Source organism: Tamandua tetradactyla, chromosome 6, assembly GCF_023851605.1.
Source record: "Tamandua tetradactyla isolate mTamTet1 chromosome 6, mTamTet1.pri, whole genome shotgun sequence".
NCBI classification, from domain to species: domain Eukaryota; kingdom Metazoa; phylum Chordata; class Mammalia; order Pilosa; family Myrmecophagidae; genus Tamandua; species Tamandua tetradactyla.
Window position 1 is genome coordinate 50,881,083 of NC_135332.1, and position 25,376 is coordinate 50,906,458.

The window sequence follows — 25,376 nt, forward strand, 5'->3', positions numbered from 1 at the left end:
AGGTATAGTTGCTGCCTAAGCAGTTATCATTTTATGTGTATTTGAATAATTTTTCAGATCCGTCAGACAGCTTAGATTTTAAAGGAAGCTCAGATGAAGAAGAGAATTGTCTTTGCAATACTGTTCTTATAACAGGGCCAACAGGAGTGGGAAAAACTGCTGCAGTTTATTCTTGTGCTCAGGAACTTGGATTTAAGGTTAGTAATAGCTACAGTGAAAGACTTAATGTAAAATTATTTTTGAATTAAAATAAAACATAAACCATTCTACTTTTTTTTCATATTTGTTCTTTTAGATATTTGAAGTGAATGCCTCTTCCCAGCGCAGTGGTAGACAAATTCTCTCTCAACTAAAGGAAGCTACTCAGTCCCATCAAGTAGATAAGCAAGGTGTAAACTCACAAAAACCTTGTTTTTTCAATACCTGCAACATAGGCAAGTCACCAAGTAAGTACATTATTTTACTTAAGCCATAACTTTTGGTGGAGAAAAAAAATCTTAGCATTTTGCCGTTCGTATTTAGTCTTCTCCTACACATACACATGCTGTTTTTTTTTTTTGTTTTTTTTTTTTCTGGACTGTTTTAAAGCAAGTCTTAAGACCATTTTATTATTTCACCAATAAATACTTCGATATGTATCTCTAATAAAGACATTAAAGCAAAAAAAAACCCATAACTATAATATTATCAGACCTAAGAAAATTAACTGTTTTCCTTAATATCACCTAATATACAGTTGATTTCAGTTTTCTAGTGTTTCAAATGGTTTGTTCAAATCAGGATCCTTAAATAAGTTCACATCTTATGTTTGATTGTCTTTTAAGTTTCTTGTCATCTCAATGACAGTTCCCTCATCCTTTCTTTTTATGCCATTCATTTGTTGAAGAACCTGGGTCATATGTCATAGGATATCTGATATTCTGAATTTGGCTGGTTATATCCTCTTGTTATCAGTTGACATATTCTCTTCCGTGTATTCCCTGTATCCCACTTCCTTGTATTTCTGGTAAATTGCTAGCTAAATCTGTGGGTTTGATTAGATTCAGGTTCAGTTTCGGGAGGCTAGCATAATGCATAGGTAGGACTGTGTACTTCCTGTGGCATCATAGCAAGAGACACATAATTACTGTTTAGTTCACTTTTAGTGATACTGAGATTGACTGATGGGGTCAAGTGCTTTCAATCTGATCCAGCCATTATAAAGTTCCTTGTCAAACTCTTATCTAATAGTTTTTTGCCAGTATTATTGATCTTTGTCTAGACTCTTTATTTCATTAGAAATTAAAACTAATGATGTAAAAAATTTTTTTCTCAGCTCTTTTGCATTACTAACTGGAATTCTAAAAAGTGCTATGTTTCACCAGCTATTTAAAGACTTTGAAATACAGTTTGTACAGAAAAGTCACTAAAAAGGCTTCATTCTTTTTATTTATCAGTTCTTAGTGGTGCCCTACAACCTCCAAAGTTGACAATGAGTTTTTTTGTTTTTTTTTTGTTTTTAGTATCATTAGGGACTTAAGGATTTATATATATTTAATGTGTTTGAATCTTTTGTGGTCATTCTTTTTTTTAAAATTTTTATTAACAAAACCAATCAACATACAATATGAACATTCTTTTTTTTCATCACATAGTTGTATATTCATCATCATGATCATTTCTTAGAACATTTGCATCAATTCAGAAAAAGAAATAAAAAGAAAACAGAAAAAAATTCATACATACCATACCCCTTACCCTCTCCCTTTCATTGATCACTAGCATTTCAGTCTACTAAATTTATTTTAACATTTGTTCCCCCTATTATTTATTTATTTATTTATTTTTTAATTAATTAACGGAAAAAAAGAAATTAACCCAACATTTAGAAATCATACCATTCTACATATGCAATCAGTAATTCTTAACATCATCACATAGATGCATGATCATCGTTTCTTAGTACATTTGCATTGGTTTAGAAGAACTAGCAACACAACAGAAAAAGATATAGAATGTTAATACAGAGAAAAAAAATGAAAGTAATAATAGTAAAAAAAACAAAACAAAACAAAAACCTATAGCTCAGATGCGGCTTCATTCAGTGTTTTAACATGATTACTTTACAATTAGGTATTATTGTGGTGTCCATTTTTGAGTTTTTGTATCTAGTCTTGTTGCACAGTCTGTATCCCTTCAGCTCCAATTACCCATTATCTTACTCTGTTTCTAACTCCTGCTGGACTCTGTTACCAGTGACATATTCCAAGTTTATTCTCTAATGTCGGTTCACATCAGTGGGACCATACAGTATTTGTCTTTTAGTTTTTGGCTAGACTCACTCAGCATAATGTTCTGTAGGTCCATCCATGTTATTACATGCTTCATAAGTTTATCCTGTCTTAAAGCTGCATAATATTCCATCGTATGTATATACCACAGTTTGTTTAGCCACTCGTCTGTTGATGGACATTTTGGCTGTTTCCATCTCTTTGCAATTGTAAATAACGCTGCTATAAACATTGGTGTGCAAATGTCCGTTTGTGTCTTTGCCCTTAAGTCCTTTGAGTAGATTCCCAGCAATGGTATTGCTGGGTCGTATGGCAATTCTATATTGAGCTTTTTGAGGAACCGCCAAACTGCCTTCCACAGTGGTTGCACCATTTGACATTCCCACCAACAGTGGATAAGTGTGCCTCTTTCTCCGCATCCTCTCCAGCACTTGTCATTTTCTGTTTTGTTGAAAATGGCCATTCTGGTGGGTGTGAGATATCTCATTGTGGTTTTGATTTGCATTTCTCTAATGGCCAGGGACATTGAGCATCTCTTCATGTGCCTTTTGGCCATTTGTATTTCGTCTTCTGATAGGTGTCTGTTCAAGTCTTTTTCCCATTTTGTAATTGGGTTGGCTGTCTTTTTGTTGTTGAGTTGAACAATCTCTTTATAAATTCTGGATAATAGACCTTTATCTGATATGTCATTTCCAAATATTGTCTCCCTTTGTGTAGGCTGTCTTTCTACTTTCTTGATGAAGTTCTTTGATGCACAAAAGTGTTTAATTTTGAGGAGCTCCCATTTCTTTCTTTCTTTCTTCAGTGCTCTTGCTTTAGGTTTAAGGCCCATAAAACCGCCTCCAATTGTAAGTTTCATAAGATATCTCCCTACATTTTCCTCTAACTGTTTTATGGTCTTAGACCTAATGTTTAGATCTTTGATCCATTTTGAGTTAACTTTTGTATAGGGTGTGAGAGATGGGTCTTCTTTCATTCTTTTGCATATGGATATCCAGTTCTCTAGGCACCATTTATTGAAGAGACTGTTCTGTTCCAGGTGAGTTGGCTTGACTGCCTTATCAAAGATCAAATGTCCATAGATGAGAGGGTCTATATCTGAGCACTCTATTCGATTCCATTGGTCGATATATCTATCTTTATGCCAATACCATGCTGTTTTGACCACTGTGGCTTCATAATATGCCTTAAAGTCAGGCAGTGCGAGACCTCCAGCTTCGTTTTTTTTCCTCAAGATGTTTTTAGCAATTCGGGGCACCCTGCCCTTCCAGATAAATTTGCTTATTGTTTTTTCTATTTCTGAAAAATAAGTTGTTGGGATTTTGATTGGTATTGCATTGAATCTGTAAATCAATTTAGGTAGGATTGACATCTTAACTATATTTAGTCTTCCAATCCATGAACATGGTATGTCCTTCCATCTATTTAGGTCTTCTGTGATTTCTTTTAACGGTTTTTTGTAGTTTTCTTTATATAGGTTTTTTGTCTCTTTAGTTAAATTTAGTCCTAGGTATTTCATTCTTTTAGTTGCAATTGTAAATGGGATTCGTTTCTTGATTTCCCCCTCAGCTTGTTCATTGCTAGTGGATAGAAATGCTACAGATTTTTGAATGTTGATCTTGTAACCTGCTACTTTGCTGTACTCATTTATTAGCTCTAGTAGTTTTGTTGTGGATTTTTCCGGGTTTTCGACGTATAGTATCATATCGTCTGCAAACAGTGATAGTTTTACTTCTTCCTTTCCAATTTTGATGCCTTGTATTTCTTTTTCTTGTCTAATTGCTCTGGCTAGAACCTCCAACACAATGTTGAATAATAGTGGTGATAGTGGACATCCTTGTCTTGTTCCTGATCTTAGGGGGAAAGTTTTCAATTTTTCCCCATTGAGGATGATATTAGCTGTGGGTTTTTCATATATTCCCTCTATCATTTTAAGGAAGTTCCCTTGTATTCCTATCTTTTGAAGTGTTTTCAACAGGAAAGGATGTTGAATCTTGTCAAATGCCTTCTCTGCATCAATTGAGATGATCATGTGATTTTTCTGCTTTGATTTGTTGATATGATGTATTACATTAATTGATTTTCTTATGTTGAACCATCCTTGCATACCTGGGACGAATCCTACTTGGTCATGATGTATAATTCTTTTAATGTGTTGTTGGATACGATTTGCTAGAATTTTATTGAGGATTTTTGCATCTATATTCATTAGAGAGATTGGTCTGTAGTTTTCTTTTTTTGTAATATCTTTGCCTGGTTTTGGTATGAGGGTGATGTTGGCTTCATAGAATGAATTAGGTAGTTTTCCCTCCACTTCGATTTTTTTGAAGAGTTTGAGGAGAGTAGGTACTAATTCTTTCTGGAATGTTTGATAGAATTCACATGTGAAGCCGTCTGGTCCTGGACTCTTCTTTTTAGGAAGCTTTTGAATGACTAATTCAATTTCTTTACTTGTGATTGGTTTGTTGAGGTCATCTGTGTCTTCTTGAGTCAAAGTTGGTTGTTCATGTCTTTCCAGGAACCCATACCATTTCATCTAAATTGTTGTATTTATTAGCATAAAGTTGTTCATAGTATCCTGTTATTATCTCCTTTATTTCTGTGAGGTCAGTAGTTATGTCTCCTCTTCCATTTCTGATCTTATTGATTTGCATCCTCTCTCTTCTTCTTTTTGTCAATCTTGCTAAGGGCCCATCAATCTTATTGATTTTCTCATAGAACCAACTTCTGGTCTTATTGATTTTCTCTATTGTTTTCATGTTTTCAATTTCATTTATTTCTGCTCTAATCTTTGTTATTTCTTTCCTTTTGCTTGCTTTGGGATTAGTTTGCTGTTCTTTCTCCAGTTCTTCCAAGTGGACAGTTAATTCCTGCATTTTTGCCTTTTCTTCTTTTCTGATATAGGCATTTAGGGCAATAAATTTCCCTCTTAGCACTGCTGTTGCTGCGTCCCATAAGTTTTGATATGTTGTGTTTTCATTTTCATTCGCCTCGAGGTATTTGCTAATTTCTCTTGCAATTTCTTCTTTGACCCACTCGTTGTTTAACAGTGTGTTGTTGAGCCTCCATGTATTTGTGAATTTTCTGGCACTCAGCTTATTATTGATTTCCAACTTCATTCCTTTATGATCCGAGAAAGTGTTGTGTAGGATTTCAATCTTTTTAAACTTGTTAAGACTTGCTTTGTGACCCAGCATATGGTCTATCTTTGAGAATGATCCATGAGCACTTGAGAAAAAGGTGTATCCTGCTGTTGTGGGATGTAATGTCCTATAAATATCTGTTAAGTCTAGCTCATTTATAGTAATATTCAGATTCTCTATTTCTTTATTGATCCTCTGTCTAGATGTTCTGTCCATTGATGAGAGTGGTGAATTGAAGTCTCCAACTATTATGGTATATGAGTCTATTTCCCTTTTCAGTGTTTGCAGTGTATTCCTCACGTATTTTGGGGCATTCTGGTTCGGTGCGTAAATATTTATGATTGTTATGTCTTCTTGTTTAATTGTTCCTTTTATTAGTATATAGTGTCCTTCTTTGTCTCTTTTAACTGTTTTACATTTGAAGTCTAATTTGTTGGATATTAGTATAGCCACTCCTGCTCTTTTCTGGTTGTTATTTGCATGAAATATCTTTTCCCAACCTTTCACTTTCAACCTATGTTTATCTTTGGGTCTAAGATGTGTTTCCTGTAGACAGCATATGGAAGGATCCTGTTTTTTAATCCATTCTGCCAATCTATGTCTTTTGATTGGGGAGTTCAGTCCATTAACATTTAGTGTTATTACTGTTTGGATAATATTTTCCTCTAACATTTTGGCTTTTGTATTATATATATCATATCTGATTTTCCTTCTTTCTACACTCTTCTCCATACCTCTCTCTTCTGTCTTTTCGTATCTGACTCTAGTGCTCCCTTTAGTGTTTCTTGCAGAGCTGGTCTCTTGGTCACAAATTCTCTCAGTGACTTTTTGTCTGAGAATGTTTTAATTTCTCCCTCATTTTTGAAGGACAATTTTGCTGGATATAGGAGTCTTGGTTGGCAGTTTTTCTCTTTTAGTAATTTAAATATATCATCCCACTGTCTTCTAGCTTCCATGGTTTCTGCTGAGAAATCTACACATAGTCTTATTGCGTTTCCCTTGTATGTGACAGATTGTTTTTCTCTCGCTGCTTTCAAGATCCTCTCTTTCTCTTTGACCTCTGACATTCTAACTAGTAAGTGTCTTGGAGAACGCCTATTTGGGTCTAATCTCTTTGGGGTGCGCTGCACTTCTTGGATCTGTAATTTTAGGTCTTTCATAAGAGTTGGGAAATTTTCAGTGATAATTTCTTCCATTAGTTTTTCTCCTCCTTTTCCCTTCTCTTCTCCTTCTGCGACACCCACAACACGTATATTTGTGCGGTTCATATTGTCCTTGAGTTCCCTGATACCCTGTTCAAATTTTTCCATTCTTTTCCTGATAGTTTCTGTTTCTTTTTGGAATTCAGATGTTCCATCCTCCATATCACTAATTCTATCTTCTGTCTCTTTAAATCTATCATTGTAGGTATCCATTGTTTTTTCCATCTTTTCTACTTTATCCTTCACTTCCATAAGTTCTGTGATTTGTTTTTTCAGATTTTCTATTTCTTATTTTTGTTCAGCCCATGTCTTCTTCATGTCCTCCCTCAATTTATCGATTTCGTTTTTGAAGAGTTTTTCCATTTCTGTTCGTATATTCAGCATTAGTTGTCTCAGCTCCTGTATCTCATTTGAACTATTGGTTTGTTCCTTTGACTGGGCCATATTTTCAGTCTTCTGAGCGTGGTCTATTATCTTCTGCTGGCGTCTGGGCATTTAGTCAGATTTCCCTGGGTGTTGGACCCAACAGGTTGGAAGATTTTTCTGTGAAATCTCTGGGTTCTGTTTTTCTTATCCTGCCCAGTAGGTGGTGCTCGTGGCACACATTTGTCTCACGTGTTTGGAAGGGATCCCCCTGGTCACCGTTCTCTGCGGCCTGGGGATTTCCAATCCAATTCTCTCAGTTGGTCCGTGGGCCGCGCGTGGTGGGGACTCCAGCCACCGTGGCTTGAGGGGACCCTGTGGCTCCTTTATTAATGCCCCTATTGGTGTTTGGTTCGACCCAGTCCCTGCCACTGTCGGAAATTCCCTCCTCTCCCTGGAGGGGTGCCAGTCGCTAACTGCCGCAGCCGGGGGAACTCGCCACCGGACCAGGAAGTCGCCTGTGGGGGAAGGGCACCGGTCGCCGGCTGCCGCAGCCTGGGGAACTCGCCACCGGACCAGGAAGCCGCCCACGGGGGAGGGGCGCCAAACCAGTAATTCTTAATATCATCACATAGTTGCATATTCATCATTTCTTAGAACATTTGCATCGATTTAGAAAAAGAAATAAAAAGACAACAGAAAAAGAAATAAAATGATAATAGAGAAAAAAAAGATTATACATATCATACCCCTTACCACTCGCTTTCATTTACCACTAGCATTTCAAACTAAATTTATTTTAACATTTGTTCCCCCTATTATTTATTTTTATTCCATATGTTCTACTCTTCTGTTGATATAGTAGCTAAAAGGAGCATCAGACACAAGGTTTTCACATTCACAGAGTCTCATTGTCAGGTTTTATTTCTTTAAACATCTTTTCTATTCTTCCTATCTCCTTTGGTAATACTAATTATGTTAGACAACTTGAACTTAGAAACAATGCATATATTCTTTCTGTTTAATGTTTAGAATATTTATCTTTCAATGTAATTTGTTTTTGGCAGAAAAATTATACTCTCCTAAGAAAGTTGTAATGTCACCAAGAAAGCTTCCTCCACCTTCACCAAAATGTAGTGGATCAAAGCAAGCACTGCCTCCTAAAACTTTGGCAAATTATTTTAAAGTGTCTTCCAGGTTAAAAAATAATGAAGAAATAGGAGTACTTCAGGAAAAGAATAAAGGTAAGGTAGTACATTGACAAAATAAATTGATATTTTTAATATTAATGATTAATAAAAATGTGAACATATTTCATTAGTTCCTATTGCTTTTATTGATATACAGCTACTCTGAAGGTCTTTATATAGTTGTTTTAGTATTTTATATCAGTTTAGACAAGTAATTTCAGTTTGAGCTTATTCTGTCTAAATATCTAGTGTTCTATAAATAGTTGATTTAACCCAAAATACTAATATTCTGTTTATGTAGGAATCAAAAGTCCTTTTGAACAGAAACAAATTTCTCAGACTAAACCCACAAACACAGCTAATTCAAGCATCAACTTTGGAGCAGAGGAATCCACCAGGAAAAATGCAACATCTCTCATTCTTTTTGAGGAGGTAGGCTTATAGAGGTATACATTTATGATATCTCATGATAAAAACTTATTTTAAGAATTACTAGTAATGTTCTTCTATAAATGATTATAAAATAGCTAAGAAAGTCAGGAGTATTTGTTTCTATTTGAAATTAATGCAAACAAAACTGTCAACCATAGATTTTTTTTTCAAGAAGAAGAAATACGATTTTAGGTTACTAATTATTTTTCTTTTTTTTTCTTTTTTTTTATTAATTAAAAAAAGAATTAACAAAACAATTAGAAATCATTCCATTCTACATGTACAATCAGTAATTCTTAATAACATCACATAGTTGCATATTCATCATTTCTTAGTACATTTGCATCGATTTAGAAAAAGAAATAAAAAGACAACAGAATAAGAATTAAAACATTAATAGAAAACTAATTATTTTTCAGTGATTGTAGAAATTATTCTGGTATATATCCATATACCCATTTATAGATGACTGCCTTTCTTTCTTCTTTTCTTTACTAGGTAAAGAACTTTATTAATGTTTATTTGCAAACTTTTACTCCCAGGCTTCTTCAGCTTAGTCGCAAAGAACAAAATTGTATATAAGCAAAAACTGAAAAGAGCTATAGTGTCCAAGGGGCTTAAGTGTAAAAATATTAGAGATCTAGATTTTATTAGATCCATAAACAAAACAATTTTAAAAAGCAGTCAGTATATAATAACAGCTCCAACTAACTTCAAATTCTATGTTCTTCAGAAGTTTATTCAGTTCAGTTCATCTCATTCTTGGAAGCCTCATCGAAATTCCCCACAAGATCTGAAACTTCATCATCATCATCCTCTCTAGTAGCAAGTGGTCCTCTTCCATCCACAGATTGTTTGAGCAAAACTTCGACCAGTCTCCTTAAATTAGTCAGACTGTCTGTGCCAAGCTGGTTTAAGATGCTGGGGGCATTGCTGTCAGCTCCTTGGTCTCAGCATGGCCTGTAATGGTGAAAATGTTCACTCCCAGAGATGCCTGAACTTAAGGGTTACTAAAGTGGATCTCTGTTCCTTAGTATTAACCTCTTTAGTACCAGAGATATTATTTACCCCTAGTTTCTTTAAGGAGAACTGAAGTTTTTTATCATCTACGGTAGCTGTTCTGTGAACCACCATCTTTCTGCAAGCAGTTCCTTTCTCACCAATGCGAAACTTGTGCCTACAGTTTGGCAAGTTTCTCCTGGTTCATGATAGTTTTTTTTATCTTGTCAGAATGGAAATGGGACTGCACCAGGTACCCTATAGGACTGGCGCTCAGGGGGCCTCACACAGACTAACTTAGACCAGATGCACATACATGGGGATGTTAGATGGCCGCTTAGAGGGCCATTTCTTTAGTTTTAATATTTGATCATTTATTTTACTCTTTTATAGTGTTAAACATTGTAAGCCTTCAGCATGGGCTGAAATCACACTGTTCATAAATTTTACTTCTAACAGACATACAGTCTATCTTGTATGTATACATAATTGATATCCAGGATATACTAATATACTATTAGTACATTTATATTCTTATAAATGGATTGTAGGTTGATGTAATTTTCGATGAAGATGCTGGGTTTTTAAATGCAATCAAAACATTCATGGCAACAACAAAAAGACCTGTAATCCTTACTACAAGTGGTAAGTAACAACAATTTTGATAAAATTAATTACTTTTGCTTAAAATATTTTGTTGTTTAATTTTAGTTAGAAATATTCCCATAGAAGTCAGGAAATAAAAACTCTTTTTTTCCCCTAAAATGAGGAGGTTCTTAGATCAATTTTTAAACTAAGAATTATTTAAATTTGCCAATGACTTGTAGCCTTGAGTACTTATAAAATTAACATAATCACCTTACTAACAGAATTTTTTAAATTAGTATTACTGTGGATCATTATGTTGGGTGTTAAAGATTTAGGAAGCTGAGAACAGCAGAGAAAAAAACTTAAAGACTAATCAGTGAAGGAATTTTGATAGGGAACATACCAGATCCTTCCTTTTCTTTTTCTTATGCCTATAATTAGATCACCAAGCCTCATTTACTACCATACCACCATAGGCAAGTTTGGTCAAAATTCTTTATGGAGCTCAACCTTTCTGAAGTTCCTTAATATTGAACTTCCTTCTTAGCCATTCCTTTGCCCCTGATAGCATTTCTATATGGATTATTGCATATATTAGCTAATATAAACCATCATCAGCCTTACAGAATTGATTTCTTCCCCCAAATTAGCATTCAATGTTTAATTTTAAAAACCCATACAACATAATATTTTTCAATGCAATACTCAATAGGATATCTCTGCTGTGGATTTTTATATAAATATGTATTTGCTTAGTCTCCATTTACAAATTAATGGCCCACTTGGTGATTGTACTATAAAAATATTGATAGAAGTTTTATTATAGATTAGTTGGTAGCTTAATTAACAGATCATAGTTACTTAGGTTAAGATAGGAACTTAGTTTTTTAAGGACATAATTATAATTATCAAGATATTGTATTTTCATTAATGATGAGATATAAACTATCCATAGAAAAAGTATAACTGGAAAAAGTAATTTCATGATCTTAATGTAATAGAAATGTTTTATTTTTATAGATCCAACCTTTAGTTTAATGTTTGATGGCTGCTTTGAAGAAATCAATTTTACTACTCCTTCCCTGGTAAGTTTTGAATTTTTATGATTATAAATTATTTATCACAATTCTATTAAAGGTGGTTTTTAAAATGAAATTTAGCTGTCATTATTGAAAAATGTTTTTACTAACTAATATGATAAAATTTTCGAGTTTTAATTTTAAATGTAGAACTCACTAAACGTTAACATATGTAAACCCCCATGTAACTATCACCCAGATCAAAATACAGAACATTTCCATCACCTGCAAAAGTTGCCTGGGTTCATTTTTAGTCCCTTCCAGGTAATCACAATTCTGATGAACATCGACATAGATTGGATTTGTCTGTTCTGAAATTTCACATAATAGGAAGGAAATATGCCCTTTTGTGTTGGCTTCTTTTTTTTAACATAATGTGTTTTTGGAGTTGTCCACTCTGTTCTGTTAGTGGAATTGTTGGCACGTATGCAATTAGATATTTACCTTTTAAAAAAAAATGGCAGATAAGTTTTCATTGTATGAGAATTCTGGCACCTGTTAGTCTGTTTAATTTTAGCTATGGTAGTGGTATCCATCTGTGTGTGTGTGTTAATTAGCTTTATTGAAGTATATTTTGCATATGGTAAAATTCACGCATGTTAAGTGTACAGTTCAGTGAATTTTGAAAAATATAGATATAGAACATGTCCATCAAGATATAGAACATTTCCATTTCCCAGAAAGTTCTTTCATACCCAATTGCTTTTAGTCCCTTCCCCTAAACACTAGGCCCTACTGATCTTCTCTGTCACTATAGTTCTTCCTGTTGTAGAATTTCATGTAAATTGAATCAAATAATATATAGTATTTTGTGGGTAGTTTCTTTTACTCACCATAATGCTTTCCAGGTCTATTCATGTTGCATGTATCAGTCATTCTTTTTATTACTGATCAGTATTGTATTATTTGGATTACTTCTGTGTATTTGTTTATTCTCCTATTGATAAATATTGGGGTTGTTTCAATTGAAGCTATTATTAATAAAACTGCTATAAATGTTCATGTGAAAATCTTTGTGTAGACATATATTTCCATTTTTCTTATTTAAATACTTAGAGATAGAATTGTTCGTTTGTTTAACATTATAAGAGGCTGGTAAAGTGTTTTCCTAAGTTTTTCAATATTTTGCATTATTCCCACCAGTAATATAAAGAATTTCATTTGTTTCACACATTTGCCAAACCTTGGAATTGTCGGTTTATTTAATTTAACGATATTAATAATTGTGTTTTGGTTTTGTATGTGATTTTAATTTGTGTTTCCTTAATTCATAATGTTGAGCATCTTTTCATGTGCTCATTGTATTAGTAATGATGCATCGTGTTTCCTTTTTTCCTTGCTCAGTTTGGCTAGTAGTTAATTTATATTTTGATCTTTTCAAAGAACTAACTTTGAGTTCCCTCTGTTTTTTTCCCCTTCTTTATTTCTTGTTTATTATTTTTTCCTTTGGGTTTAATTTACTCTTCTTTTTTGCTATTATAATGATGAAGCTTGGATGATTGATTTTAGACCTTTCTTTTATAATATAAGCATCTAATGACATAAATACTCCCTGTAAAACAACTTCTCTAATAATATAAATAACCCTGTATGCATCCTCTAACAGCATCACACAAATTTTTTATATCTTGTTACTTTCATTCTGGTCAAAATATGTTCTAATTTTTTTTTCTGATTACTCATGGTCAGAAAATATACTTTGTAAGATTTCAGTACTTTTAAATTTATCAAGAGCTCTCTGATGGTCCAAAATATGATCCATCTGGCTGAATGTACCAGTGTGCACTTGAAAGAAAGTTGGTGGGTGGAGTGTTCTGCAGATATCAATTAGGAAAAATGGTTGGTAATGTTTCTAAGTGTTTTATATCTGTATCCTAACTGAGTTTCTGCCTACTTATCAGGATTGGGGTGGGAGGTAGAGTAATCGGGAGTTAATGGATAATGGGTGCAGAGTTTCTGTTTTGGGTGATAGAAAAGTTTTGGTAATGGATCATGGTACATGATAGTACAATATTGTGAATATGATTAATCCCACTAAATTGTATGCATGGGCATAGTTGAGAAGGGAAATTTTTTTTTTAATTAATCAAAAAAAAAAGAAATAAACACAACATTTAGAAATCATTCCATTCTACACATGCACTCAGTAATTCTTAGTATCATCACATAGATGTATGATCATCATTTCTTAGTACATTTGCATCGATTTAGGAAAAGAACTAGCAAAACAGCAGAAAAAGATATAGAATGTTAATATAGAGAAGAGAATTAAAATAATAATACTAATAATATATATATGTATATATATATAAAGGAAAAAGAAAAAAAACAAAAACAAAAGATACAAACACACAAACAAAAAACTATATTTCAGGTGCAGCTTCATTCAGTGTTCCAACATAGTTACATTACACTTAGGTATTATTGTGCTGTCCATTTTTGAGTTTTTGTATCTAGTCCTGTTGCACAGTCTGTATCCCTTCAGCTCCAATTACCCATTATCTTACCGTGTTTCTAACTCCTGCTGGTCTCTGTTACCAATGATATATTCCAAGCTGATTCTCGAATGTCGGTTCACATCAGTGGGACCATACAGTATTTGTCCTTTAGTTTTTGGCTAGACTCACTCAGCATAATGGTCTCTAGGTCCATCCATGTTATTACATGCTTCATAAGTTTAGTCTGTCTTAAAGCTGCATAATATTCCATCGTAGGTATACGCCACAGTTTGTTTAGCCACTCGTCTGTTGATGGACATTTTGGCTGTTTCCATCTCTTTGCCATTGTAGATAATGCTGCTATAAACACTGGTGTGCAAATGTCTGTCTGTGTCTTTGCCCTTAAGTCCTTTAAGTAGATACCTAGCAGTGGTATTGCTGGGTTGTAATCCATTCTGCCAGTCTATGTCTTTTGATTGGGAAATTCAGTCCATTAACTTTTAGTGTTATTACTGTTTGGATAATATTTTCCTCTACCATTTTGGCTTTTGTATTATATATATCATATCTGATTTTCCTTCTTTCTACACTTTACTCCATACCTCTCTCTTCTGTCGTTTCATATCTGACTCTAGTGCTCCCTTTAGTATTTCTTGCAGAGCTGGTCTCTTGGTCACAAATTCTCTCAGTGACTTTTTGTCTATAAATGTTTTTATTTTTCCTTCATTTTTGAAGGACAATTTTGCTGGATATAGAAGTCTTGGTTGGCAGTTTTTCTCTTTTAGTAATTTAAATATATCATCCCACTGTCTTCTAGCTTCCATGGTTTCTGCTATAGAAATCTACACATAGTCTTATTGGGTTTCCCTTGTATGTGACAGATTGTTTTTCTCTTGCTGCTTTCAAGATCCTCTCTTTCTCTTTGACCTCTGACATTCTAACTAGTAAGTGTCTTGGAGAACGCCTATTTGGGTCTATTCTCTTTGGGGTGCGCTGCACTTCTTGGATCTGTAAATTTAGGTCTTTCATAAGAGTTGGGAAATTTTCAGTGATAATTTCTTCCATTAGTTTTTCTCCTCCTTTTCCCTTCTCTTCTCCTTCTGGGATACCCACAACACGTATATTTGTGTGCTTCATATTGTCATTCAGTTCCCTGATCCCCTACTCAAGTTTTTCCATTCTTTTCCCTATAGTTTCTGGGGTTTTTTTGGAATTCAGATGTTCCATCCTCCAGTTCACTAATTCTATCTTCTGTCTCTTTAGATCTACCGTTGTAGGTATCCATTGTTTTTTCCATTTTTTCTTCTTTGTCCTTCACTCCCATAAGTTCTGTGATTTGTTTTTTCAGATTTTCTATTTCTTATTTTTGTTCAGCCCATGTCTTCTTCATGTCCTCCCTCAATTTATTGATTTGGTTTTTGAAGAGTTTTTCCATTTCTGTTCGTATATTCAGCATTAGTTGTCTCAGCTCCTGTATCTCATTTGAACTATTGGTTTGTTCCTTTGACTGGGCCATATCTTCAATTTTCCAAGCATCATCCATTATTTTCTGCTGGTGTCTGGGCATTTGATCAGATTTCCCTGGGTGTGGGACCCGGCTAGTTGAAAGGTTTTTCTGTGAAATCTCTGGGCTCTGTTTTTCTTTTCCTGCCCAGTAGGTGGCGCTCGTGGCGCTCGTCTGTCTGCGGGTCCCACCAGTAAAAGATGCTGTGGCTCCTTTAACTTGCCAATCCGAATCTCGCAGTCGGCCAGGGAAACCGCGTTTGGAGGGGTGGTCGCCGGCCGCCGCGGCTTGTGGGAGTGCCGGTCCAAATTGCCCAGCTGGCCCGAGACGCCAAGCGTGGTGGGAGGGCCCCGCTATCCAACGTTCCCAGTCAGACCAGGGAGCCACGTGCGTGAAGGGGACCCCAGTCGCCAGCCGCCCCGGCCGGGAAAACACACGCCCCTTGGGTATCTCACCGCAGCGGATTCTCCCTGCCCGTTCAGCCGTTCCAGAATGGGGTACGCTGTCTTTCTGGTCTCTGTCATGGCTCCGGGAGCTGTCTCGTATTGTTTCTGTTTCTTTAGTTGCTGTTCTGGAGGAGGAACTAAGACCCGTGCGTCTTAGTAAGCCGCCATCTTCTCTGGAAGTCGAGAAGGGAAATTTTATGTGGAATGTGTTTCCACATTAAAAAAAAATACACCAAAAGGTCAATGACAGTTAAGTGCAAAACATGATCATGGAGTATATCTAACAGTGGGGAAGAAAATGCCCAAAGGGGCATTATTGAAACAATTGAAAAAAATGGAATATACCTTATATGCTCCTTCTCAATGTTAATATATCTTTAACTTGATAGCATTTCTTAATGAGGTTATATTATTGAATATTCCTGTTCTTAGGTAATATATGTAGAAGTATTATGCATGATGTCTTCAAGTTTCTGGTAGTAGCACATAACAGAACTTCATTCATATATATATATATTTTAATTGATAAATCTTCACACACATACATTCCATATATGGTGTACAATCAGTGGCTCACAATATCATCACATAGTTGTGCATTCATTACTACGATCATTTTTAAGAACATTTGCATCACTCCAGAAAAAGGAATAAAAAGAAAAAAAAAACAACAAAAAATCTCATACATACCCTACCCCTTGTGGTGTTCTACTAAACTGACCATACAAATTAAATTAGGTAATGTGCTACTCAAAATATAAATTTTGCACCAAATAAACATCTCTCCCTCTGATCTCACACAGAAGTTGAAGTTTTTAAATATGGATCATATCATCCTTTACGCTGTATCCTGATTTACATTAATCCTATCCAGATCAGCTTAATTCATATCTGTACTCGAAGTCTGATCCCTTTTTCAACTTTATAAACAGTTCCTGTATGGGGAACTACTGACTTTCATAGCTTCTGAGCTCTAACTCTGTCTCAGGTATCCCATAAATACCTGAAGTTTCTGGAAATGACTAGGTTATAAGCAATCAGCTCAGTATCTCAGAATTTAGAAATAACAATGAACAACTCCCAAATATATGTGACTACTATAAGAGCTTACAATCTAGGACCCTTTGTAATAGGCCCCAACCTGATAACCATGTTCAGATTTCAGTTCAGGTTTTTATATTATCATTAGTCCAAATGATTGAGACATGATAATACTTGTCTTTTAATCCCTGACATTTCATTCAACATACAGTCCTTAAGGTTCATACACCTGCTTGCATGCCTCATAACTTCATTCCTTCTTGAGGCCACTCAGTAGTCGATTGTGTGTATTCACCATATTACCCCTTCCATTCCTCAGTTGATATACCCTTAGGCCACCTCCATCCATTGTGGATCTCGAACACTGCTGCCAGAAACACCAGGGTGCAAATGTCCATTCGTGTCTCCACACTCAGTTCCTCCAGGTATATTCTGAGCAACGGGTTTCAAGATCATATGGCAACCCCACCCCTAGCCTCCTGTGGAACCACCATACTCCCCTCCAATGGGCTGCATGTCTTCAGTTTCCCTACCGACAGTGAATAGGTACATCTCTTTCTCCTCATTTTCTCTAGCACGTGTTTCTCTCTGTACATTTTAAAACTGTTTTATTCACACATCATACAATCCAACCTAAGTATATAGACATGCTTTCATCACCATAATGTATATGAAGACATTTCCTTTTCTTCCACAAAGAATCCATACCCCTCCCCCATGCCATCTAGTTGAGATTTAGGTTTAGCATAATACCTTTGTTACATTCAGTGGAAGCATATTACAATGTTACTGTTGACTACAGACCCTAGTTTGCATTTATTGTACCCCCCCACCATATCATCTATTTTCAGCACCCTGCAATGTTGGCATTTATTTTTTCTTGCAAATGTTTTTTTATTTTTACATTTAATCACCATCATTGTCCACTGTATGCTTTCCTAAATTATACCGACTCAGTCTTTATCCTCTACCTTTCCTTTTGTTTTCATATGTGCCTCCAGCCCTTCTCTTGCCGTCATACATTCAGCTTCATTCAATGTATTTATATTACTATGCTAGAATCAGGTAGTATTATGCTCTCTATTTCTGAATTTTTGCAGTCAGTTCTGTTGCACAATCTGTATTCGTTCAGCACCAATTGTGCAGTCTCTACCCTGTTTCTATTTCCTGATAACCTGTGTTTTTAACTTCAATTCTCAAAGCTCACTCAGTAATGTTAATTCATATTAGTGAGACCATACAGTATTTGTCCTTGTTTCTGCCTAATTTCACTCAACATAATGTCCTCAAGTTTCATCCACGTTGCTACTTACTTCATGACTTTATTCTGTCTTACAGCTGTGTAATATTCCATTGTATGTATATACCAGAGCTTGTTTAGCCACTCATTTGTTGATGGACATTTGGGAATTTTCCATCTCGTGGCAATTGTAAATAAACCGCCTATAACATTGGCGTGTAAATGTAATGGGATTGCTGGATCATGTGACAGTTCTATACTTAATTTTGAGGAACTGCCAAACTGCTTTCCACAGTGGTTGTACCATTTTACATTCCTACCATCAGTGGATAAGTGTGCCTCTTTTTCCACATCCTCTCCAGCATTTGTTGCTGTTGTTGTTTTTTTAATGGCTATTCTAGTGGGTATCAGATGATAGCTCATCATGGTTTTGATTTGCATTTCCCTAATGGTCAGTGAAGTTGAGAGTATTTTCATGTGCCTTTTAGCCATTTGTATCTCCTCTTTTGAGAAATGTCTATTCATTTTTAATTGAGTTGTTTTGTTGTTGTTGAACTGAAGAATCTCTACATATCCTGGATACTAAACCCTTATCTGATATGTGGTTTCCAAATATTGTCTCCCATTGTGTAGGCTGCCTTTTTACTCTCTTGACAAAGATCTTTGATGCACAAAAGGGTTTAATTTTGAGGAGTTTCCATTTATCTATTTCTTTTTTCAATGCTTCTGCTTTGGGTGTAAGGTCTAGGAAACTGCCTCCTAGCCTCCTATTACTAAGATATTTCCCTATATTTTTTTCTAAAAGTTTTATGGTCTTAGATCTAATGTGTAGGTCTTTGATCCCTTTTGAGTTAATTTTTATATAGGGTGTGAGATATGGATCCTCTTTCATTCTTTTGCTTATGGATATCCAGTTCTCCAAGCACCATTTATTGAAGAGGCTGCTCTGTCCCAGGTGAATTTCCTTGACTGCCTTATCAAAGATCAGTTGTCCACTGATAAGAGGGTCTATTTCTGAACACTATTTGATTCCATTGGTCAGTGTATCTTTATGTCAGTACCATGCTGTTTTGTCCACACTGTAGCTTCATAATATGCTTTAAAGTTGGGTAGTGTTAGACCTCCTACTTCATTTTTCTTTCTCAAGATCTTTTTAGTTATTCAGGGCACCCTGCCCTTCCAGTTCTATCTAATGAGCTGTTAAGCAGCAGAACCAAAAGCAAAAAAGAAGCCTTTTCAGATTGGGACCTCCGCTCCTCTGGTTTGTCAATCAAGAGCTTAAGTTGGTTCGTGGCTCTGTGTATCTTCAGGCTCTATGTGCCCCCTTTTCTTTGGGTCCAGCCCTTTTCCAATATTTTGTGCTATCCAACTCAAAAAACCTTTTTTTTTTCCTATCAGCCTTGCCTCCTGTTTGCTGGGGCAAAAACTCCTAGTACCTTTAGTGCTTATTCCAGGTTTATCTGTGCTAAGGGCTTATTTTCAGTTGTCAGAATTTGTTAATTAATTATGCAGTTGGAGCTTGGTTGAGCTAAGCCCTTACTGTAGTTAAGTCTGTTTCCTTTCCCCTCTGGGAACCAGTCTACTGTGCCTTTGGGGGAGAGGCACTAGCCCCCACAACTTGGGGGACTTAAAGTTCTTATGGGGGTCTCAGTTGTTCCACCTGGTTCAAACTGGTGTACACTGTGTGTCTGATCACTATTACTCCCCTAGCAGTTGTTCTGTACCGTTCCTGGCTATTTACTATCTGTTCTGGAGGACAAACTAGATTCCACACCTCACTAAACCACCATCTTGCCCTGCCTCTCTGTCTGTCTCTTCTGGTTTTTAATGTTGCATGAAAATACTGTTTTAAGTTCTGTAGTAGAGCACCAAGAGGGAGAAAGTCTGTTTCTTGGGAGTAGTGGGGACATTCAAATTCCTTGGCTCAAGAAGGCAGTGATACTCAGGGTTTCTCTGTCAGCTGGGAAGGCACATGACAACATCTGCTAGCTTTCTCTCCAAGCTTCTTCAGTCCATTCCTATTTTTAATGGCTATTATTTATCGCTACATACTATATCTTTGTAGGTATATACCATAATTTGTTTATCCATTTATTTTTTGATGTACACTTGGTGTGTTTCCACCTTTTGGCTGTTGTAAATAATGTAGCAATGAACATTGGTGTACAAATATCTGTTTGAGTCCCTACTTTCAGTTATTTGGCGTATATGCCTAAGAGTAGAATTACAGTGTCGTGGTAATTCTGTTTGCCTTTTTGAGGAACTGCCAACTGTTTTCCAAAGTGATGATGCTATTTTACATTCCCACCAACAGTGTACAAGGGTTTCTATTTCTCCATTTCCTATATGGAGTTCCCTGAGCATCTACATACCTTAAGATACGTCTTTTCTCAGTTAGGGACATTTTCAGACATTGTTTCTTTTCATTTATTTTACACCTATTCTCATTTTTCCTCCTGGTATTTAGATACAGCTAGGTTAGACATTTTATGTTGTTTCCCAGGTCATTGTGGCACTGTTTTTTTTTTTATATTCAATCATTTTTCTGCCTTGCTTCTCAGTCAGTCATTTCTATCTATCCTCAAGTTACTGATATATTTTTTTCTATCATCTCCAATCTCCTGTTAGACCTATCCAGTGAAATTTTTATTTCTGATATTATGGTTTTTGGTTTCATAGTTTTCATTGCCTCTTATTTATAACTTATATTTCTCTGCTGATATTTCCTATTTGTTCTTTCACTATGAACATGTTTTTCTTAGCAGGGTTTACTAGCTGCTTAGAAATTCCTTGTTTGCTAGTTCTAACATCTTGGTTATCTTGTGATCAGTCTCTATTGATTATATTGTCTCTGAAGTATAGGTTTCTTTGTATGTCTAGTAATTTTAGATTTTTTTCATGGGCATTGTAATATAGTCTATATAGACTATAGGCTCTGGATTTTGTTATCTTTCTCACACAGTATACTCCTGCAGTGGTTAGCAGCTAAAATCCCTGTTCAGTTGTTTTAGCTGTGACTGGGCTGTTTTGAGGCAGGCCCACGTTTGCAAAGTTTTGGGGTCAGTCAGAGATTTTGGTCCTACTTATAGGCTGAATTTCTGTCTCTGCTTTCTGGGACCTCTCCTCTCACTTTCTATCTACTGTACTCATCCCAAACTGTCCTCTAAGCCAGTAACACTTGAGTTTCAGTCATCCCTGCTATAGCCTGCCCTTAGCCAAAATGGAATTGAAAAAAAAAAGAGGATGTTTACTTGGTTTGCTAAAGCTGCCAGCATGAAATATACCAGGAATGGATTAACTTTTACAAAGAGAATTTGTTAGGTTACAAATTTACAGTTATAAGGCCATGAAAAATATCCAAATTAAGGCATCCAGAATAAGATTCCTTGACTTTGAAGAGAAGCCTCTGCATCTGGAACACCTGGGAAGGCACATGGATGGTGTGTACTGGTTCATTGCTTTCAGCTCCTCGTTCATTGCTTTCAGCTTCTGATTCCTGTGGCTTTCTAAGTGTCTTTGGGTCCTCAGTTAGCTTCTCTGGGGCAAACTGGTTTCATCTTTTAGCTTAGCATCCCCAAACATATATGTCTTTTGGTTTCATCCCTCTGCCCTCTGTGCCAGCTCTAAGCACTATGTTTTCTACCTTTTAGTCTCTTCATAGAGGACTCCATTAAGAGGATTAAGACCCACCTTGAAGGGGCATGGTCACATCTCCATGGAAACAACCCAGTCAAAAGGTCCCTCTCACAATTGGGTGTTTCACATCTTCATGGAAACAACCTAATCAAAGGTCCCACCCAGACAATAGGTCTGCTCCCACAAGATTGGGTTAGAAGAATGTGGCTTTTCAAGAGTACATACAGTTTCAAACCAGCACACTTGGTGTTGTTCCCTTTGTCCAAGTGTTGATTTTTCTGCCAGTTTCATCTGCTTTTGGTCACTCTCTAGTGCTGTTAAGTTGTTTTTCTTTATTTGTTGTTGACTACAGAATTTATAGTTATTAATGGCAGGAGGATTTTTTAGATAGTAGCTACTAATTCGTTATGAGAAGCAGAATTCGCAGTTTGAAACAGAAGTGTACAGGAGTAATGTGTATCTATGGAATAAATAAAACATTTCATAGGGAAATATTTTTTAACAATTGCTGTGTTTACTATGAAATGAAAATTATGGTAGTCTTGTAAAATCTGTGGAATGCAGTACAATTTTATTTATATTTTAGCTTTCTCAGATAAAAAGTTTTCCATAAATAACTGTGGGAAGAGAATTGTTCATTTAAGCATATTTACAATTTACTTAGAGACTTAAAAAATGTTTTGTTTTTTTTGTTTTATTAAAAAATTGCAGCACTATTAATGTAACACTAAATAAAATAAAAGAAATTCACTTATTCCATTACCTTCACTGAATCAAATTTTCCTTCTGCTGTTTCTTATTGACATACATATGAGATTTTATGCATATGTCAATACAATTTTCTAACTTAGGTTTTTAAAAATTATATAATAAGTATTTTTCAATATTGGTATAGTATTCATAGTCATAGTTTTAAAGGGCATAAAATAGTCTGTCAAGCCATACCATAGGAATTTCCCCAAAGTTTATAAATTTGCCCCTAATGTTCAGGTTGGAGAATCTCCCCTGCTGTTTTAGAATATATACAATTAATGAAAATACGTATATGTACATACATTTTATTTGGTAGCATATTCTTCTGTATTTTTAGAGAACTATTGTTCTAATTTGCTAGCTGCCAGAATGCAATATACCAGAAACAGAATGACTTTTAAAAGGGGAATTTAATAAGTTGCTAGTTTACGGTTCTAAGGCCAAGAAAATGTCCCAATTAAAACAAGTCTATAGAAATGTCCAATGTAAGGCATCCAGGGAAAGATACCTTGGTTTAAGAAGGCCAATGAAATTCAGGGTTTCTCTCTCAAATGAGAAGGCACATGGCGAACATGGTGTCATCTGCTAGCTTTCTCTCCTAGCTTTCGGTTTCATGAAGCTGCCCAGGAGGCGTTTTCCTTCTTCATCTCCAGAGGTTACTGGCTCGTGGACTCTCTGCTTCGTGGTGCTGCAGCATTCTCTGCGCTCTCTGAATCTCCATTCTCCAAAATGTTTCCTGTTTTATAGGACTCCAGTAAACCAATCAAGACCCACCCAAATGGGTGGAGACACACCTCCCCTAATCCAGTTTAACAACCACTCTTGATTGGGTTACATCTCCAGGGAGATGATCAAATTACATACAGTATTGAATAGGGATTATTCTGCCTTTAAGAAATGAAATGTTGATTAAAACATGGCTTTTCAAGGTACATACATCCTTTCAAACCAGCACAACTATCATTTTCAAGAAGACTTTATTGTGAACTTTATCAGATTTGTTTCACTTTTAGGTTATTGTCCATATCTTTTATTAATGTGTTTCTATTAACTTTACAACTGACCATTCTTGTCTCTTTCTCTCTCTGTCTCTTTAAGCTAAATGTTGCCAGCTACCTACAGATGATCTGCTTGACTGAGAATTTTAGAACTGATATAAAAGACTTTGTCACCTTGTTATCTACAAATTCTTGTGATATCAGAAAAAGTATCCTTTACTTACAATTCTGGATTAGAAGTGGTGGTGGATTTTTAGAAGAAAGGCCATTATCCCTTTGTGGTAAGTTGATTTGTTACAAAAGATATTTCCGTGACAGGACCCTATATAAAAATATATGCTGTACCAAAATATTTGAGAGCTTGTAAAAATTTTGAGCATCCAGTGGTCACATTGATCTTCAAAATAAATGTACATAAGCCAACTTTGGATAGTAGTATGTTCACAAAAACATTTGGGTAAATAGAGCTTTGAAACGTGGGTAAATAGAGCTAGTCAAATTGAGTTTGACAGCATGACTATGTTACAAAATACCTTGCAGCCTCCAAAATTCAGTTTACTTCTTTGAGTCTGTTTCTGCACCTCAAATGCGGTAGGGCTGAACTAAATAATCTGTAACTTACCTTTTATTTTGCAGTTGTTCTTTTAAGATTAAAAAGTAATATGGGGGGCGGGCCGCGGTGGCTCAGCGGGCAAAGTGCTTGCCTGCTGTGCCGGAGGACCTCGGTTCGATTCCCGGCCCCAGCCCATGTAACGAAAACGGAGAAACAAAATACAATAAAGCAAGAAAATGTTTAAAAGGTGTTTCCCTTTCTTCCTCTCTTCCTTCCTTCTATCCTTCCTTCCTTCTCTCTGTCTTTCCTTTAAAAAAAAAAAAAAAAAAAAAAAAGTAATATGGGGTGCACAGGTGGTTCAGTGGTAGAATGCTCACCTTCCATGCAGGACACCTGGGTTAGATTCCCAGACCATGTACCTAAAAATAAATAAATAAATAAATAAATAAAGTAGTATGACCTCATAAAAAAAATTAGCCTCCCATCCCATTCCCTCTCCTCTCCAAAGGTATAGCTGTTAAAATTTTCCAAACTATTAAAACTGATACATTTACAAATGTATAGTTTCTCATAAAACCAATAGAATTATATATGTTATTCATTAGCTTCTTTTTTTCACTTAGTAAAAACATATTGGTTGTGACCATGTGATTATGAAAACCTTGTGGCTGACACTTCCTTTATCCAGGGTATGGACATATGAGTAAAATAATAAGGACAAAAAATAAGTAAATGTTAGGAGTAGATAAAGGGTAAAAAAATATTTGGGTAGATTGTAATACTCATGGTCAGTGAGAGGAAGGGGTAGGGATATCTGTTTTTTTTCTTTTTTCTTTTTATTTCTTCTTTTGTTCTAAAAAATATCATGGTGATAAATATACAACTATGTGATGATATTATGAGCCATTGATTGTGTGCTTTTTTTTTTTTTTTTAACATGGGTAGGCACCAGGAATCGAACCCGGGTCCTCTGGCATGGCAGGCAAGCATTCTTGCCTGCTGAGCCACCATGGCCCACCCTGATTGTGTACTTTGCATGGACTGTATTGTGAATGAACATATCTGATTAAAAATATTTTTAAAAAAATAAAAGAAATATGGGGGAGAGGGGACTTCCTTAGGATATAGAAATTGGAATCAGTATACTGAATGGTGGTGTGGAATGGGAGCAGTCTGCCCCAGGTGCAGACAGGGCACATTATCTGTAGGCAATTTAAAAGCAATAATAAACCCAACTAAAATTGGGGAAAAAAACATATTGGTGATTTTTCCATGTCAGTATATATAGATATTTTTCATTTTTTTTATTTGACAGTACTGTAATTAAGGTCCTTTTTAGCTTCTTCAAAAGTCTATAACTCTGTTTTTCTCAGAATTTTGTAATATCAGAGATAGTTTCTTTCTCAGTGATCTTCAGACATCACTGTTACCAAATTCAAGTCACAAGTATTTATCGAATGCTTTCTCCATGCCAGGTCGTTTTTACATGAGTAAGACTTCT

General features: G+C 35.5%; 1 protein-coding gene and 1 pseudogene across 1 annotated transcript in view; one reads left to right on the top strand and one right to left on the bottom strand.

Annotated features, from left to right (window-relative positions):
• The window catches only part of ATAD5 (ATPase family AAA domain containing 5), a 70,765-nt gene that overhangs the window by 33,354 nt on the left and 12,035 nt on the right, over nt 1–25,376 (top strand). Inside the window, exons 13-19 of the mRNA XM_077165271.1 lie at nt 58–197; nt 296–446; nt 8,046–8,222; nt 8,470–8,600; nt 10,151–10,244; nt 11,208–11,272; nt 23,423–23,603. Coding sequence (XP_077021386.1) covers nt 58–197; nt 296–446; nt 8,046–8,222; nt 8,470–8,600; nt 10,151–10,244; nt 11,208–11,272; nt 23,423–23,603 — 939 coding nt within the window. The remainder of the gene's footprint in view (nt 1–57; nt 198–295; nt 447–8,045; nt 8,223–8,469; nt 8,601–10,150; nt 10,245–11,207; nt 11,273–23,422; nt 23,604–25,376) is intronic.
• On the bottom strand, nt 8,949–11,029 carry LOC143687883 (transcription factor BTF3 pseudogene; annotated as a pseudogene).